This window comes from Melitaea cinxia, chromosome 12, assembly GCF_905220565.1.
Source record: "Melitaea cinxia chromosome 12, ilMelCinx1.1, whole genome shotgun sequence".
NCBI classification, from domain to species: Eukaryota; Metazoa; Arthropoda; class Insecta; order Lepidoptera; family Nymphalidae; genus Melitaea; species Melitaea cinxia.
Window position 1 is genome coordinate 1,382,899 of NC_059405.1, and position 17,318 is coordinate 1,400,216.

Here is a 17,318-nt window from a genome sequence, read left to right on the forward strand (position 1 = left end):
CCTGTAAATTAATAATTTTCGGCTCACTTCACAGGAAGCTCATAAATATATTGAAATAAGTAAATATATAATATCAATATCAATATATAATATCAATATGACAAACAATATCAATATATAATATCAATATGACAAAAGATTTCATGCTAGTATACATTTGCAGTTTAAAATTACGGCTTCAAATCTCTTTAGGAAATAAACAGTTGTAAACATCTTTGTAATGAATTTAATAAATTAACAAATAATTTTAACAAGATTGAATGAACGTTGCGAATTCTTTTAATATCTCAATACTGAGCCAAAATGATAAATTAAAAAATATATATCTATTTTTATAATTCTTTATCATAAGTCGGTCAACCGTAACATAAAATTTTCATAACAAAATTAGTAACTAAATACTGACCTAGTGGTAATTTAGCTTAGGAATCCGTCACTCCCTGCAGTAAGGTGACTTTTTGTAGTTTTAAACGTATCTTAATAAATACGTTTTTACGGTTTCATAGATTTACACCTTTATTTTATTAACTAGCTGACCCCGCAAACTTTTTTATTGCCATATTTGTTATTAACCTTCTTAATCTCCCACTTATTAGTTATGGGTATGAAAAATAGACGTTGGCCGATTCTCAGACCTACCTGATATGCACACAAAATTTCATAAAAATCGGTCCAGCCGTTTCGGAGGAGGATGTTAACTAACATTGACACGAGAATTTTATATATATTATTATGTATCTTTTATATATATGTATCTAAAAACACTAAAAACTCAACAGGTACGCTTATCACAAACATATTTAATATTTAACCCTTTATTAAGTTGGAGAAGTAAATGAAAAGTTTTAACACATACAGACAAACTTCTTAGATCCATTTTGTATATATAATATACAATACATAATTATAATACGTCTTACTATGTATTTATGTCAAACTCTATCAACTAGGTTATTGATAATATAACTCTGAACAGTGTCGGTCGCTCTGTACAACTCGTAGAAATTATTTATTATTTTCATTATTATATTTCATTCGGTAAGTAATTCTTTTAATTTTTAAGAAATTTCTTCGCAAAAAGTTCAAAATTTAATTATGTTTGTTATTGTTTGTTATTCATTATTAATTTATTTATTCGCTTCAACGTGTAAAATCCAACTACTGTGCATATGCCTCTTTTCCCGAGTAGGAGAAGGATTAGAGCTTAATCCACCACGCTGCACCAAATGCAGTTAATATTATGATTATATTCTTAATGTTTTCATAATTAAAAAATAAAATCTTATCAAAGATTGTTATCATAGGTGTGTATATCAGAATTCGTTATTTTTAACCAACTTCCAAAAAAGGAGGAGGTTCTCAATTCGACTGTATTTTTTTTTTATGTATGTTACATCAGAACTTTTGACCGGGTGGACCGATTTCGACAATTTTTTTTTTACTCGAAAGGTGGTGTGTGTCAATTAGTCCCATTTAAATTTATTTGAGATCTAACAACTACTTTTTGAGTAATATCTAATAATGTGTTTTTACTTGACGCTTTTTTCGTCGACCTACGTTGTATTATACTGCATAACTTTCTACTGGATGTACCGGTTTTGATAATTCTTTTTTTGTTGGAAAGGGGATATCCCTAGTTTGGTACCGTGATAAGGAAACCAGGATCTGATGATGGGATCCCAGAGAAATCGAGGGAAACTCTCGAAAATCTGCAATAACTTTTTACTGGGTGTACCGGTTTTGATAATTTTTAATTTAATCGAAAGCTGATGTTTATCATGTAGTCACATATAAATTTTATCAAGATCTGATAACTATTTTTTGAGTTATCTTTGATAACGCGTAGTTACTTGACTATTTTTTCGTCGATCTACGTTATATTACTCGTCGATGAAATTACAGTCGGTTTTTTTTTTCGTTTGTGAGCAAACACAATTATTACTAGAGAATATTCAAACACATACATCAAGTAATAAAAAAGAAAAACCTTAAAATATTACAAAACTCTCTGCTTGAGTGGTTAGGCTATATTCGTTTAAAGAGAAGTAGAATTAAGAGACAGGCTCGTTTTATTTGATTTAAAGTTGCCATTTAAAAAACAAATATTTTTGATTGTTAAAAAAAATATATTTTTCAATCAAAATGTGTGTGTGTATCAAATGTGTTTACAAAAACCACGAGCAATCGCAACACACATGAATTCACGCATTTTTGGCGCGAACTTGAGGCCTATGTCCAGCAGTGGACTGCAATAGGCTGGAATGATGATGATGATGACGAGCAATCGCAAACGAAAAACAACCGACATCAATAAATTACATCGACCAGTAAATATATGATATACACAGGGCGCACTAAAAGTTTCCGGAACTGGCCAGTTACAGAAACAATATTTAAAAAGTAATTACGACATTTGAAAATGGAACTCTTTGGCTGTAGAATGCACTTTGTTTTATCTGACTGTCAATTGTTTATACATTGTGGCGCCATTTTAAAAATTTCGTGTCTACATTAACATGGATTTAACTCGGTAAAATTTTCTTATTATGATTTTCTACGATTTCAAGTGTAATTTGACAGTTCAGCAGAGCCTTGCTCGGCTTCAATCTGGTTTTGGCAATGAAGCACCATGGCAAACGACTATTTATAGCTGTTTTGCGGAATTCAAGCACGGTCGTGCCAATCTTAGTAACGAATCTCGCGATAGTCGCCCGCCCACCGCTGTGAACAACAAAAACATTGATGCTGTGCACCGTATGATCAAAACAGACAGGCATATGACCTATCATGAGATTCGGGCATCCTTAGACATAGGCATGAGTCAAATACAATCAATCCTACATAAACATTTGGGCGTGAGAAAGCTATGCTCATGGTGGATCCCACACCATTTGACCGAGGCTCAATAAACGGACCGCGTCTCTTGGTGCAATGCTTACCAGATTCAACAAAGGGGCGTCAAATTTGGTGTGGGAGATAGTAGCAGGTGACGAAACATGGATTTATTGCTACGATCCCAAAACAAAGCAGCAATCGGGCGTATGGGTCTTTCAAGGTAAGCCGAAACCAACCAAAGCGGCTCGCGTGAAAAGTGCATCTAAGCGGATGATTGCTTCTTTTTTTAAAAAAAACTGGACCCGTGGCTACTGTTGCTTTAGATAATGGTCTTGCTGTGAATATTGACTGATACAAGACCATTTGTTTGCCGGAAGTTATTGACCAACTGTGTAAAAATAACCGTAAACGCCGTCATCTTGCACCATGATAATGCTATCTCCCACACGGCCAGACAGACGTGAAAAACGTAGAACTTGTCAGTTTTTTCTGTTCCCAAAAATTAGGAACCAATTACGCGGTCAACTATTTTCATCACCAGAAGAAGCCGTCGAAGAGTATGAAAAACACATTTATGAGGTCACCTCGGAGGAGTGGCACAAATGTTTTCAAAATTGGTTTAATCGTATGAAAAAATGCATTAACGCAAAGGGAGAATATTTTGAGAAACAATAAATTCATTTTTGACCTTTAATAGTATTTTTTTCTTATTCATTCCGGAAACTTTTACTGTGCCCCACGTATAATTAGAGGTAACTCAAAAACTACTTGTCGGATCTCAATTGAACTGAAATAGGACCACACGACAAACAACAGCTTTCGATTAAAAAAGAATCATCGAAATCCAGGTAAAATACAACGTAGGTTGACGAAACAACAGTTAAGTAAATACACATTATTAGAGTGTGCAGTGTAGCAATTAGAGGATTAAGCTCCGACCCTTCTCCTAAATGGAGAAAGAGACCTATGCCCAGCAGTGCAATTTTATAGGCTGAATGATCGTCCTTTGTTCTAGTAATGGCAAAAGTAAGAATATCCGATGGCATTTTGGAAGGAGAAAAAGTAAGTAATCAATATGGAGGAACATATTACAGTTTCAAGGGAATCCCGTATGCAAAACCTCCGCTTGGAGATCTGAGATTTCAGGTAAATAAAATTGTGTATTATATATTTATATATTTGTTTATGTATGTGTGTATGTATTACATATATTACGTTTACTTATATTATATTTTTAATTCTTCTTTCTTTGTGCATTTCAACTCGTACTACTATTTCGTATCCTATGTCCAAAAGTAGTTTTTAGCGATAGTGCTGTTTTTATCAATAATATTTCTAGCTCGGAACCCACCTGACCTCACACCACCTACATCCTCCGTAGAGATAATGATCGGGTTCATTGCTTCGATCATGGTACATGCGTTCTGAACCGCCGTAATCTAAGGGTCCGCTTCATGCCCCAGTTACGGTTAATGTCGGCTCAAGCAGCCGGTACTCTCGGTGCTTTACTACCCGGTAGCCAGCCAGTCCATCCGGTCTCCACTCCTACAGCCCTATAGTACGCACGCATGACCCTCTCGTTCATTTTCGGTGTGCATCTCATACGGCCTACTGTGCCATCGACGGGTGCCAAATGCTGAATCCCTTGGGACCCTGTCGGCGCCAAGCCAACTGGTGGGGATGAGGGTTTAGCCGACCGGTCAGGTGGTGGTGCCGATCGGCGGGGATGACTGCTGACACGTCCACACGTGACGCGCTAGCTTCAGGCACGCCCTGGCAACCCCCAAACAGCGGCCCTATGCACTTTTCTTTTCAAATTTCCTCCATCCTTTAGTAATTTGAGTGATAAGATAATCCTCACTCGGAGAGGCACTCATGGTCTGCGAGAAGGCTGCAAGTGCTTGCAGCTTTGGTTGCCTTTAGTCAACTTATACGACACCCTAGGTAGAGAAAGGGGTGGCCCTATTTCTAATCCCTCTAATGGCCTCTAATCTACCGGGAACAACATTAATTTACAATTATTATTATTATATTATCTACTATTATATTATTAAAATCATACTCAAAAGCTTTCACACCGTTTTTCTATTTATTTTATTTTATTTACAACTAGTAATTTATTTTTCATAGATACACGAAATCTACAATACTTACAACACAAAACTTTTGTATTTTAGATTAAATTTAAAACGATTAATTTAAACGATTTTACAATAACAAAGGTAAATGTTGACACGAGAAATGTTCAATTATGGAAACGCTGAATTAGATGAGTAAAGTAACCAATACTTTTATTTTCATATTAATTTTCAGGCTCCACAACCAGTTGAACCTTGGGATGGTATTCGAAATGCAAGTAAATTGGGATCAGAGTCGTACCAAATCGATGTTTTTTTCACTAAAGCTATCTTAGGACAAGAAGACTGTCTGTATTTAAATGTCTATACACCTGATCTAGGTCCTAAAGAAGCATTTCCAGTCATGGTGTGGATACACGGTGGAGGCTATATAAGCGGCTATGGCAACGATAGCTTATATGGACCTGAATTCCTAGTTAAAAAAGATGTAATTCTCGTAACTTTAAATTACAGGGTCGGAATCCTTGGTTTCCTTTCCCTAGAAACCGAAGATATACCAGGAAACGCAGGTGCGAAGGATCAAGTGGCAGCGTTGAAATGGGTACAAAAAAATATTAAAAGTTTTGGTGGAGATCCGACCAATGTTACTATATTCGGTGAAAGTGCTGGAGGTTCGTGCGTTTCATTTCATCTTGTATCGCCAATGAGTGCAGGTCTCTTCAAACGCGCTATTATCCAGAGTGGAGCCCTCACTTGTAGATGGGCAAAGTGTCTAAGACCACGGGACCGAGCATTAATCTTAGCTAAAAAATTAGGTTGCTACACAGAAGATGATAAAGAACTTGCTATTTTTTTTAAATCTCAACCCATGGAATCATATCTCGATCCCAAATTGGCGATAACAATAACTGAAAATTTTAGAGCTAATTGTGAACTATTTGTCGGCATTGTTAATGAAAAACAGTTTGGTAACAGTGAAAGATTCTTCTATGATGATCTAAAACTAAATATCTTAAATGGTGTTGAAGTTATTATTGGTTATTGTGAAAACGAAGGAGTTTTGGGCTTAATGCCCGGTATAGAAACCATAATGAATCAAGCAAACATTTACCCAGAATATTTTGTACCTAACCCTATAGCTTACAAAACCACGATATCAGAACAGATAGATATCGGAAAATTAATCAAAAAATATTATTTCGGTGAAGAAATAATTTCAGAGAAAAATGTGGATAAATTAGTTAAATTTTTTACGGCTGATCTATTTATGTATAGTATAGTTGTATTAAGTCGAATGATCGCAGCACGTAACAAAAATAAAGTATATCTATATAAATTCAATTGCATATCTAAAAGAAACGTATTTACAAAAATATTCGATGCTGACAGTGTTTTAGGAGATAAAACATATGTATCCCACGTAGATGATCTTGTATATATTTTTCCTATGAAAGTATTACTACAACAAGATGTAGAGAAAAATTCAAAAGAATATCAAACGATAGAAACAGTAACACAATTATGGACAAACTTCGCAAAATTTGGGTATGTGTGACCTACACTTCTTCTTATAAATACAATTCTAAAATAATTTACTGCTTCCTTACAAATTCCTCAATCAAAATGTCGTTTGATAAAAAAAAAAAACATGTAAATTATTTGGAATCTGAATACAATTAAATATAAATACAATGAAACTGGAAAACGACTGAACCAGTTTTATGTGTATTTTTTTTCGTCTTATGGAACAATGAATTAATTAAAAAATAAGTTAAATAATGAAAATCATATAAAATTAGAAAAATTCAGAAAATATAACGACTATTTCAACAGCGTGCGTTTGACAGTTCATACGATAGGACAAGGTCTAACGGATCAACTCAAATCACTTATATGTACTAAATATATATAAATATCTAATATATATAAAATTCTCGTGTCACGGTATATATATATATATATATATGTACTAGTTGACCTCGGAAACGATATTTTGCCATATATGTTATTAAGCCCCTTAATCTCCCCCCCACCCCCATAACTTAGGTGTATGAAAAACCTAACCTAACCGATATGCACACAAAATTTCATAAAAATCGGTCCAGCCGTGTTGGAGGAGTATTTTAACTAACATTGTGACACGAGAATTTTATATGTAAGATATAATTATATAAGTCAAATGTTCTTCGGTATGTATTTCTGTGTATCCTTCTGTTATATCTAAAAAATATATATCTAACAAATAATACTTATTCCAGGTGTCCTACGCCTGACGGCAGTATGGGCGTCCAATGGTTGCCTTTCACGAAGGAAAAGCAGAATTTTGTAATCATAGGTGACACGATTGTTGCAGACTGTAATCCAGAAGAAGAGGAAGTCAGGTTTTGGGATAAAATTTACGCTGCTCATTTTCCTGATTATGTTTTTTAATTGTCAGATTATAAACTATTATCAATATAGGTTCTAAAATAAAAAATAAAAATAAACTGTTTACATTTTTATAAAAAAATAAAGTTTATATTTTATAATAGCTAAGCAAATATAATAAATTAAAAATAAATCAATAAACTAATAAATTAAAAGTTGTCGTTTAATTACTGAAACTTTTAAACTTATCTCATTTAATTTTCACCTTTTATGTTTTAGTAGGTTCTAAAAAAATTTTCATTCGATAATGATTATTAATTTTTTACGATTGAAAATAGTTACATACATTCATACATACTATAGATACTATCTTATTATTTTAAAGAAAAAAATATAAATAAAATAAATAAATAATAAAAAAAGTAAAGTAAGTAAATATATATATATATATATATACACCCCTAATTCTGTGAAATCAATAATTTTGAATGTATTAAAATTTATCATTTTACATTTACAACTAAATCTAAATTAAAAATAAAGATAGTAGGTTACATAAATTTATAGAAAGAGAATACTACTGGGTATTAAATTCACTTTTTAATTCAACTGTTTTATACTGTAATATGATGGAAGAAAACGGAACAGCCAAAACCATTTGTTATTTTAAATAAAACTGGTATAATGAACACACTTTTAGATTTGAAGTATGTTAGTAGAAGTAGAACAAGGAAATAATTTACGATGATGCAATAACGCTGCGACAAGACTCAAGGACATTAATAGTGAGGTGTATCGTCCGTGTTCTATTGACAAACGTTTTTTTTATTTTTTTTATTATCTGTTATATATTTATCTCAATGGTTCACTCTTACTTATGTTTACCATTCATGAGATGATTAACGAATAAATAACCATTCTGGCATGCTTAGGTAAAAGGCAGAATGTGAATAAATTTTCGATATTAATATATATCAAAATCTGACAAAATTCTGTTTTAAGTTTTGGATTTGCTTAAACTCAGTACAGTCTATTAATATCGGTTTAATAAAATAGGTATACATTACAGTTGTTACCATTAAGTATTTTTATATATATTTTTAAGGGTTTTTAACCATCTGGAATATCAAACCCATCGTATACTCAGCTCTCATACATTATAAGTCAAATTATATATCAAAACAGTTAAAAATCATGACCAAAAAGATATACTACATATCGCTTTAGCCACTGCGGAAGTAGGATTTGATAAATCGCTTTGCATTACTCCGATATTAAATTTACGAAGATAACATTAATAATAATAATAATAGTCGTTTATTTCCAAGAACATGGTATTGTAGTTGTACAAGGTTAACACTAGTGTTAGCATATTCATCATAATATGTAGACTTTTTTATATTTAAATATCAATTTTTAATGTAATATGAGTTCATCGGGTACTAATAATTTGTTTAGGAATAATCATTTATTCATTTGATTAATAAGAATACAACGCAGTTGATGGCAACATTGACGTTTTTGATTTTTGAAAACGATTTATAAGGGGGTGAAATGTAAAATGTAAATCAGAACGTTAACGGCAAAAATGTGAGCAACAGTGTCCTGAAGTTATATTTTTTTATTGTATATTATTTGCGAATCAGAACCATTTAAGTTCGCTAATAAATGAAAGTGATAAGTGAGTCTTTTATTTTAAGTGCTATTCTAACGCTAGTATAATCCAAACATATTCTACCTTACGGCGTGCAAATATTAAATATTATTAACATTTATTTGTCAATGCTTTTCTTACTAGGATTTCTATATTGCTTTCCAATAGTTACGCGTATTTCACACCTTATAATGAAACAACTTTTTTATTTTATCGCAGTTTAAGTTATAACCAACTTTTTTATGATAAAAACTAATTTTAACTCCTATGATTAAACTTAAGTGTAAGTGTGGCTTATGAGAACAAAAATGTTTAAAAGTGTGACTGATTGAGACTTGTTGACAACTCTTTCGTAATAAAAATTAACATAATTTTATGATCATTTTTTTATGAAAATTGTAACTTATTTTGTAAAAATTGCAAAGCCTTGTATCTGATAAACTCGTACCTTTTATGATTTCTGCTATATTACTTATTTTATGTATATTGTGTATGACAATACATTTCTATTGTGAGGCACGGAACAGTCAGTTTATTTGACAATATTTTTTGAGTAGTACCTAATGACCCCCAGTAGAAAGCGAATTTTGAGACTCAACAAACACGCACAGCACATTAACAAACGCCCAAGCCACAAAAACATCTGTATGGACATTTGTCATGTGCAGGAGTCGAAAAGGCGACTGCTAGAATATCAGCCGTTTAATGTGACAACCTCACCAGTCATCATGTTAGAGTGGTATAAGTACCGGCACAGACACTGAGCGCTCGGCGACAGAGTGGGGACAGCAAGACAGCTTCGTACATCGTACAGAGGTCGTAAACAGAAAAACTTTGGATCACTAAAAAAATAGATAAAATATAACAGCATATAATTAAATATCTATATAAACGTGCTTAAAACAATAATATCGACATTATCGATATTGTTTTTTTTTATCAAACAGACTGTCGACAATAGTGATCGAGCATCACTAGACAAAAATACAGCAAAATAGTAGTTGCTTTTTGTTCTTTGGACAAAAAAGACGTACTTTGCGGAGCGTACGCGGAGACGAACTTAACTTAGCGGAATAATTATTTCAGAATTTTAAAGTTAGGAGTGATAATTATTTATGAATTGATGAATCAACTTTTCATATAAATCTTTACAAAATAAATGAACATTTAACACGTATATTTTTAATTTACATTTTAACATAATAATATAAATTCATATGAGTTATGTGAGTCTGAGTTTTATTAACTATAATATTTTTTACCTGCAGCTTCACTCGCATTAAAAAAATTTAAAGTAGGTATCCTATGTTACTTTTAATACCTCCAAGAATATATGCACAAAGTTTCATGATGATCGGCTAAGTACTTTTTGTGTGAAAGCGTAACAAAACGAAACTTATATTCACATTTATAATATTATTAGGTATTACGGTTTTTTTGGAATATTTAGTTTGAAACAAAATTTTTAAATATACCTACTAAAATGTTATATATCTTCAGACAAAAAACATGATGATATGTTTTTTTTTAATTCTAAAATAGCACTGCTTCTATACAAAGTTTCCTACCACAGCTTCTTTGGGATGGAATTTTCAAAAATTATAAAACTATAATTAAGCTCCTTAATTTATTTTGAATAAATTCATATTTCACTTTAGATTATCTTTTTATACTTGTGCAACAAAGATATAACCTACTACTTAATGTGATAGTAAATCCAGTGAATCAATAAGGGGAATAACTTTCTCACTATGTTGTAATGAAACATGGGCATGTTTTAGTGATTCCCCGTACCTTTTAGTATCTTATAAAATACACACACGGTCGTCTGTTCCTATGATAAGCAACTTAATGCTTGTGTTACATGTAGCATCAGACTGTTATAACATTTTTTTAAAATATACATAGAAATAATACATATATAAATAGAATTATTGCACACAGGCGGGAACTGCGCCAACAGGATAGTCAAAACCTTGTGCATTAGCTATATCTCTCGCTTGCATTGTGTGAAAACGAGTTTATTCGGGAAGCCCTCATTACGTTTGTAATGTTATAACACCATTTAAATGTCTTTTTAACCGACTTCCAAAAAAGGAGGAGGTTCTCAATTCGATGTTACATTAGAACTTTTGACCGTGTGGACCGATTTCGACAATTTTTTTTTTTTTTTTATCGAAAGGTAGTGTGTGTCATTTGGTCCCATTTAAATTTATTTGAGATCTAACAACTACTTTTCGAGTTATATCTAATAATGCGTTTTTACTTGACGCTTTTTTCGTCGACCTACGTTGTATTATACCGCATAACTTTCTACTGGATGTACCAATTTTGACAATTCTTTTTTTGTTGGAAAGGAGATATTCCTAGTTTAGTACCATGATAAGGAAACCAGGATCTGATGATGAGATCCCAGAGAAATCGAGGGAAACTCTTGAAAATCCGCAATAACTTTTTATTGGATGTACCGATTTTGATAATTCTTTTTTTGTTGAAAAGTAGATATCCCTAGTTTTGTACCATGATAAGGAAACTAGGATTTGATGATAGGATCTTGGAGAAATCGAGATATACTCTCGAAAATCCGCAATAGCTTTTTACTGGGTGTACCGATTTTGATAATTTTTAATTTAATCGAAAGCTGGTGCTTGTCATGTGGTCACATATAAATTTTATGGAAATCTGATAACTACTTTTTGAGTAATCTTTGATAACGCGTAGTTACTTGACTATTTTACGTCGATCTACGTTGTATTACCCGGCGATGTAATTGAAGTCGGTTTTTTTCGTTTGCGAGCAAACACAATTATTTGTTCCGTTTTGCAAAATAAGAACTTTTTGATTGGTTAAAATAATAGGTTTCTGATAGGATATTTTATATTTAATATTATATCTCCACTACACATGTGACCCCATGGCCAAACTCCAAGAAGAATCATCTCTTCCGTTAGCAAAGCCGAAGATACCTGGTAGTCGCTAGAAATATACCGCGACGACGGTACACCGAAAACCAGACCTTTTCCTAACGAATGCATCCCGAAAAACCCTAGAGCAATTGGGCATCAAAATTCGATATCAGATCACGACATACACACATCACTATTATCGATAGATTTTGCGGTGGGCGCGGTACCGTTACGTCCATCTTAAAACTCCTTATCTATGGTCCGAGAGCAGGATCACTAATTTAGCTATTAAACACTTATTTAGCTATTTTTATTAAATTGTGGCTATCCAGTCTGCCTTGTTAAAATTACTGATCATGTGCGTAACTGAGTTCTAGATGATTATTTTCAAATTCTCAGTACACTACGGGTATAGTGCGGATATGCTTGTATTAATAAATAATAATCATGATATACCTTTTTAAAATCCTTGTATTGTGCCCTTCAATTTGATACCCATATTGTAGTATTCGAGAAAAAAAATTTTTTTTCATTATCTACAATGGCTTCGCGCAGCCGCCATGTTTGATTTTTTTTAATGTCACCTATCTAAGAACACTTGGGCAGCTAAAACGAACCTAACGATACCTCAATTATGTAAATCTGTTCAGTGGTTCTGGAAATATGAGGTAGTAAAGAATATTACATACATACATACAAGATACGCGCGATACCCCTTCCTTGGCAGTCGGGTAAAAATACGAGTATATTATAAAGTTCTATAAATTATATACGAATACTAGCTGACCCTGCAAACGTTGCTTTGCCATATATGTTATTAAGCCCCTTAATCCCCCCCCCCCTTTTAACTTCGGGTTATGAAAAATAGATGTTGTTCGATTCTCAGACCTACCCAATATGCACACAAAATTTCACGAGAATCGGTCAAGCCGTTTCGGAGGAGTTTAACTACAAACACCGCGACACGAGAATTTTATATATTAGATTTTATTAATTTACGATGTATTGATGTGATTTAATGTATGAAGTTTATATAAAATAAGATAATCCGCGAGAGAACGAAAGTAATCGACATATACATATATATTATACATAAATAAATTATGATTTCTCAGTAGCCTACACCATCTCCGTAAGTGGAAACAAGTTGTGTAGTGTTTTGCTTCAGCTTGTAATCCCACTGTATATCCCACTTCTGGGCATAGACCTCTTTCCCCGTGGAGGAGAAGGGTTGTGCTTAATTCACCACGCTACTACACAGCGTGTTGGCGGATATAATCTCTGTGGTGGGGTGTTACAGGCTGAATTGTATAGTTAGTCGTCTCTGAATGAAAATGAGCATTGATGCTCTCTCCAATTGTATAATCTTTGATCAAATTATAAAATCTTAAATCTGCATTGAGTTTTAAAGTTACGTATACATATTATATTAATACATTGTTTTGTTTTTAGGTAAAGCTGGTTTTACAAAGTAACCTGTCATAAAATAATATTGTATCATAATAAATATGGCGAGGATTGAAGTATCAGAAGGTTGGCTTGAAGGTCTTATAGAGACCAATAGGTACGGCGGAAAGTTGTACAGTTTTAAGGGAATCCCTTATGCAGAACCACCATTAGAGGATCTCAGGTTCAAGGTAAAACATTTTTTTAAACTAAACTTTATGGTCACATAACGTTATATTTAGGACAAAAATGAGCTAAGTAAAAGCTGCAATATATTTCAGGCACCTCAACCAAAGAAACCGTGGAAAGGAGTTCGCTTGGCCAAAGAACATGGCCCAATCTCGTATCAATTTGATATGTACATTACTAAGAAAAATGAAGGCAACGAAGACTGCTTGTACCTCAATGTATACACACCAGAACTAAAGCCGGTCAACCCCTTACCGGTGATGTTCTTTATACACGGGGGTGGCTACACGAGCGGAAGCGGAAATGACGACATATACGGTCCTGAATTTCTCGTCAAACATAATGTTATCCTCGTAACTTTTAATTATAGACTAGGTGTTCTTGGCTTTCTGTGCCTTCACACTAAAGAAATACCTGGGAATGCTGGAATGAAGGATCAAGTAGCAGCTCTACGGTGGGTTCGTAGCAACATCAGTAAGTTCGGCGGAGACCCAGCAAATGTTACTATTTTTGGAGAAAGCGCTGGTGGTGGAAGTGTTTCATACCATTGTCTTTCGAAAATGAGTAAAGGCCTTTTCAAGAGAGCTATAATCCAAAGTGGTTGTGCAACCAGTTGGTTGCCAAATGTATTATTTCCTCAAGAAAGAGCTTTTGCTCTTGCCAGGGAATTGGGTTGTAACTCTAGTGATGAAACAGAAGTTTATAACTTTTTTAAATCAATATCAGTTGAACATCTTATTAACAAGGATACGAAATTGACATTAGTTGAAAGTACTAAGCAATACGTCACTTCGTCATTTGGTGTTGTAAAAGAGAAAGAATTTATCGGTGTAGAGAGATTCTTTTTCGAAGATGTTTACGATGCCATTCGAAACGGCGTACATGAGGGTATTGATGTAATGAATGGTTATACAGAAGATGAAGGAATTATATTCTTAGCAGGAGGACGAGATCTAAGTGAACTTTTTATACAAGCGAATAACCATCTAGACTATTTTGTGCCGAAACCGATTGAAACTAACTGCCCTACAAGTTTACAATTAGAAGTAGGAAGAAGAATGAGAAATTATTATTTTCAAAATAAAGAAATATCCAATGAAACACTGGATAGCTTCCTAAAATTTGTCAGCGCGGATATATTCATTTATCCTGCTATGTTATTTCAGAAAACGATCGCTAAATTGAATAAGAATAAATTGTATCTTTACAAATTCACTTGTAAGTCGAAAAGGAATATATTTACGCGTCTGATAGGAGTGTCAGATAAGTTTCCCGAGGGTAAAGTAGTCTGTCACGGTGATGACTTACTATATGTGTTCCCTTTTAAAGCGGTCGAAAAAGACGTCGATGTGAATTCAGAAGCATTCGAATTGATCGACAAAATCACAAGATTGTGGACAAATTTTGCGAAAAATGGGTAAGTATACAAATTAAATAAAATGTTTTAGTTTTGAAAACAAACAATTCTAAACACCTTCCCATGACTAATTTATTTATTTATTTAATTATCAAATGAAGACACATGTGTATAAATCACAATTATAAGTAGCAATGAAACCACTAAGAGTAATTATAATAATTTAATATCTTATCTATTATTATACATTTCCAAATTTTAAGCCCTACAAGTATAATGGAACTAATCGTAGCACGTAGATCGTCTTTATCACGTTTTCGTCGATTTCTTAAATACTAATAATTATGATTAGATTATGATTATGATTAAGATTTGCGTGTTTACATAATATGCTTATATTTCAATATCTGCGAATCTCATCACCGTGCGTCAGAAAACATGTAAAACTTGATTCGTTTTCACACAATTTCTTATACTAAAAGAGCAGGTACCAGACGTCTGATATAGACTATAGAAATTAAAGATACATTTTTCACTCTTACAAAATGAAAAATACGGGAAGGGCTTACTATTAAACCTCTATATTTTTATAACTATGCATTGATATGCTATATAACACACACTTTTATACATAATATACATCGAACTATAAAATGTATCATTTGAAGTATTTTTTGAATACTACGTATTTATAAATATTATGTTGGACGGCAACTTTTCGATGTACAGATGATAGCAAAATAACGCGAAAACCACTTGACGAAATAAGCTATTTTTTTATTATATCGGGACTCTAGGTATAAACTAAGAAGCCTGTTGAATATGAAGGCTGAGAAATCCTTCAATGTTTTCCTCGTCCTCTAGATTCTGCTTAGTATAAGCTGTTTACAAACAATAATTTTAAAGGAGTGTGCACTTTTTGATTTTCCATTTTTTTTAATCTATCATTTTATCGTTTATTTTTGGACTAGCCCGTTCGCGCAGTTTGTAGTTGTCCCGCTTTCTGTTCCGGTGGGTCGTGGGTTCGATTCCCACCTGAGTCTAAGCGTATTATTAATATTTATTTATATGTCTATTATTTTATTTATATTTGTCGAAAACAATATTTTGCTGTATCAGTCGACAGTTATATACAGCACACAATTTGCTTACCTTAGGGACAAATGACCACGTGTGTATGTTAAGGATATGTTTTTATTTATTTCGTTTCCCATTTAATTCGCGACCAAAACTTATATTTTTTAGTGTATGTAAAGTCGAATATCGAAAAATCCTTAGTCAATTACCCTATTTCTTATAACACAACTGCAACATACCTATATCTTAATTAAAAAAGGTAAAAAATTATCTATAATAACAACCTAACATTATTATTTTAAAGGGATCCAACACCTGATGGGTCATTGGGTGAAAAATGGTTGCCGTATACACTAGAAGACGAAAACTACATGGACATAGGACAAGAACTCAAAGGTAGCCAATCACCTGACGCAGAGGAAGTGGGGTTTTGGAATAATGTATACAAGAAATTCTATCCACACATGTCAATACAATAAAATGGAGTACATGGATTATTTTGATAATAAAAAATCTAATACAACTTAGCCGATCAATGGCGGGATAAACATCCAATTGCTGGCTTCCAAATACACAGGCCGAAGACGGGCAGCAGCGTCTTCGGCGCGACAAAGCCAGCCCTGCAGTCACCAACCCGCCTGCCCAGCGTGGTGACTATGAGCAAAATACACGAGTTCACGCCATTTTTGGCACGAGCTTGGGGAGGCCTATGTCCAGCAGTGGACTGCGATAGGCTGAAGTGACTAACACAACTTTATTAGTACAACTTTATTATATAGATTCTGCAGAGAATAATCGACAAGAAACTCTGCAATTACTCTTTTGAAAGTAATGTGTAAACTGTGTTTTAGTACAAAATTAGTAATCAAAGTTACAGCCTATACAGTCCACTGCTGGACATAGGCCTCCACAAGTTTACGCCAAAAACAACGTGAACTCATGTGTTTTGCCCACAGTCACCACGCTGGGCAGGCGGGTTGGTGCCCGCTGGGCTGGCTTTGTCGCACCGAAGACGCTGCTGCCCGTCTTCGGCCTGTGTATTTCAAAGCCAGCAGTTGGATGGTTATCCCGCCACCGGTCGGCTTTTTAAGTTCCAAGGTGGTAGCGGAACTGTGTTATCCCTTAGTCGCCTCTTACGACACCCACGGAAAGAGAGGGGGTTACTATATTCTTTAGAACCGTAGTCACACAGTACACCGTAGCCACACAGTACAAATTAGTAAGATCTTGCATGAAATACAGCGTTACAAGTTCACACTGTCGTCTTTATCAACTATGTAATCCTGCACCGAATAAATACTCTTTATCTATTAATTTATTTTTAATAAACACTAAATTTATGTTGAGACAAGTGAAACCTAGAAAGGAGGAGACGTTTACATTGCACAGTCGTAAATTTGAGTTAAGTG

At 33.6% G+C, this 17,318-nt stretch overlaps 1 protein-coding gene across 1 annotated transcript; it reads left to right on the forward strand.

Moving 5' to 3' along the window:
* Positions 1 to 935: 935 nt before the first annotated feature.
* LOC123658625 lies at positions 936 to 16,406 on the forward strand. The gene is made up of 7 exons (XM_045593991.1): positions 936 to 1,038; positions 3,851 to 3,981; positions 5,149 to 6,458; positions 7,172 to 7,334; positions 13,346 to 13,477; positions 13,568 to 14,892; positions 16,214 to 16,406. Exons 2-7 carry the CDS (start codon positions 3,853 to 3,855, stop codon positions 16,386 to 16,388), a joined length of 3,234 nt encoding a protein of 1,077 aa, XP_045449947.1. The 5' UTR covers positions 936 to 1,038; positions 3,851 to 3,852; the 3' UTR covers positions 16,389 to 16,406.
* Positions 16,407 to 17,318: the final 912 nt, after the last annotated feature.

Coding starts and splice junctions, on each gene's coding strand:
- LOC123658625 (XM_045593991.1), top strand. CDS start 3,853: ATGGCAAAAGTAAGAATATCCGATGGCATTTTGGAAGGAGAAAAAGTA. Junction 6,459..7,171: donor ACAAACTTCGCAAAATTTGG/GTATGTGTGACC, acceptor TACTTATTCCAG/GTGTCCTACGCCTGACGGCA. Junction 7,335..13,345: donor CTGCTCATTTTCCTGATTAT/GTTTTTTAATTG, acceptor TGTATCATAATA/AATATGGCGAGGATTGAAGT.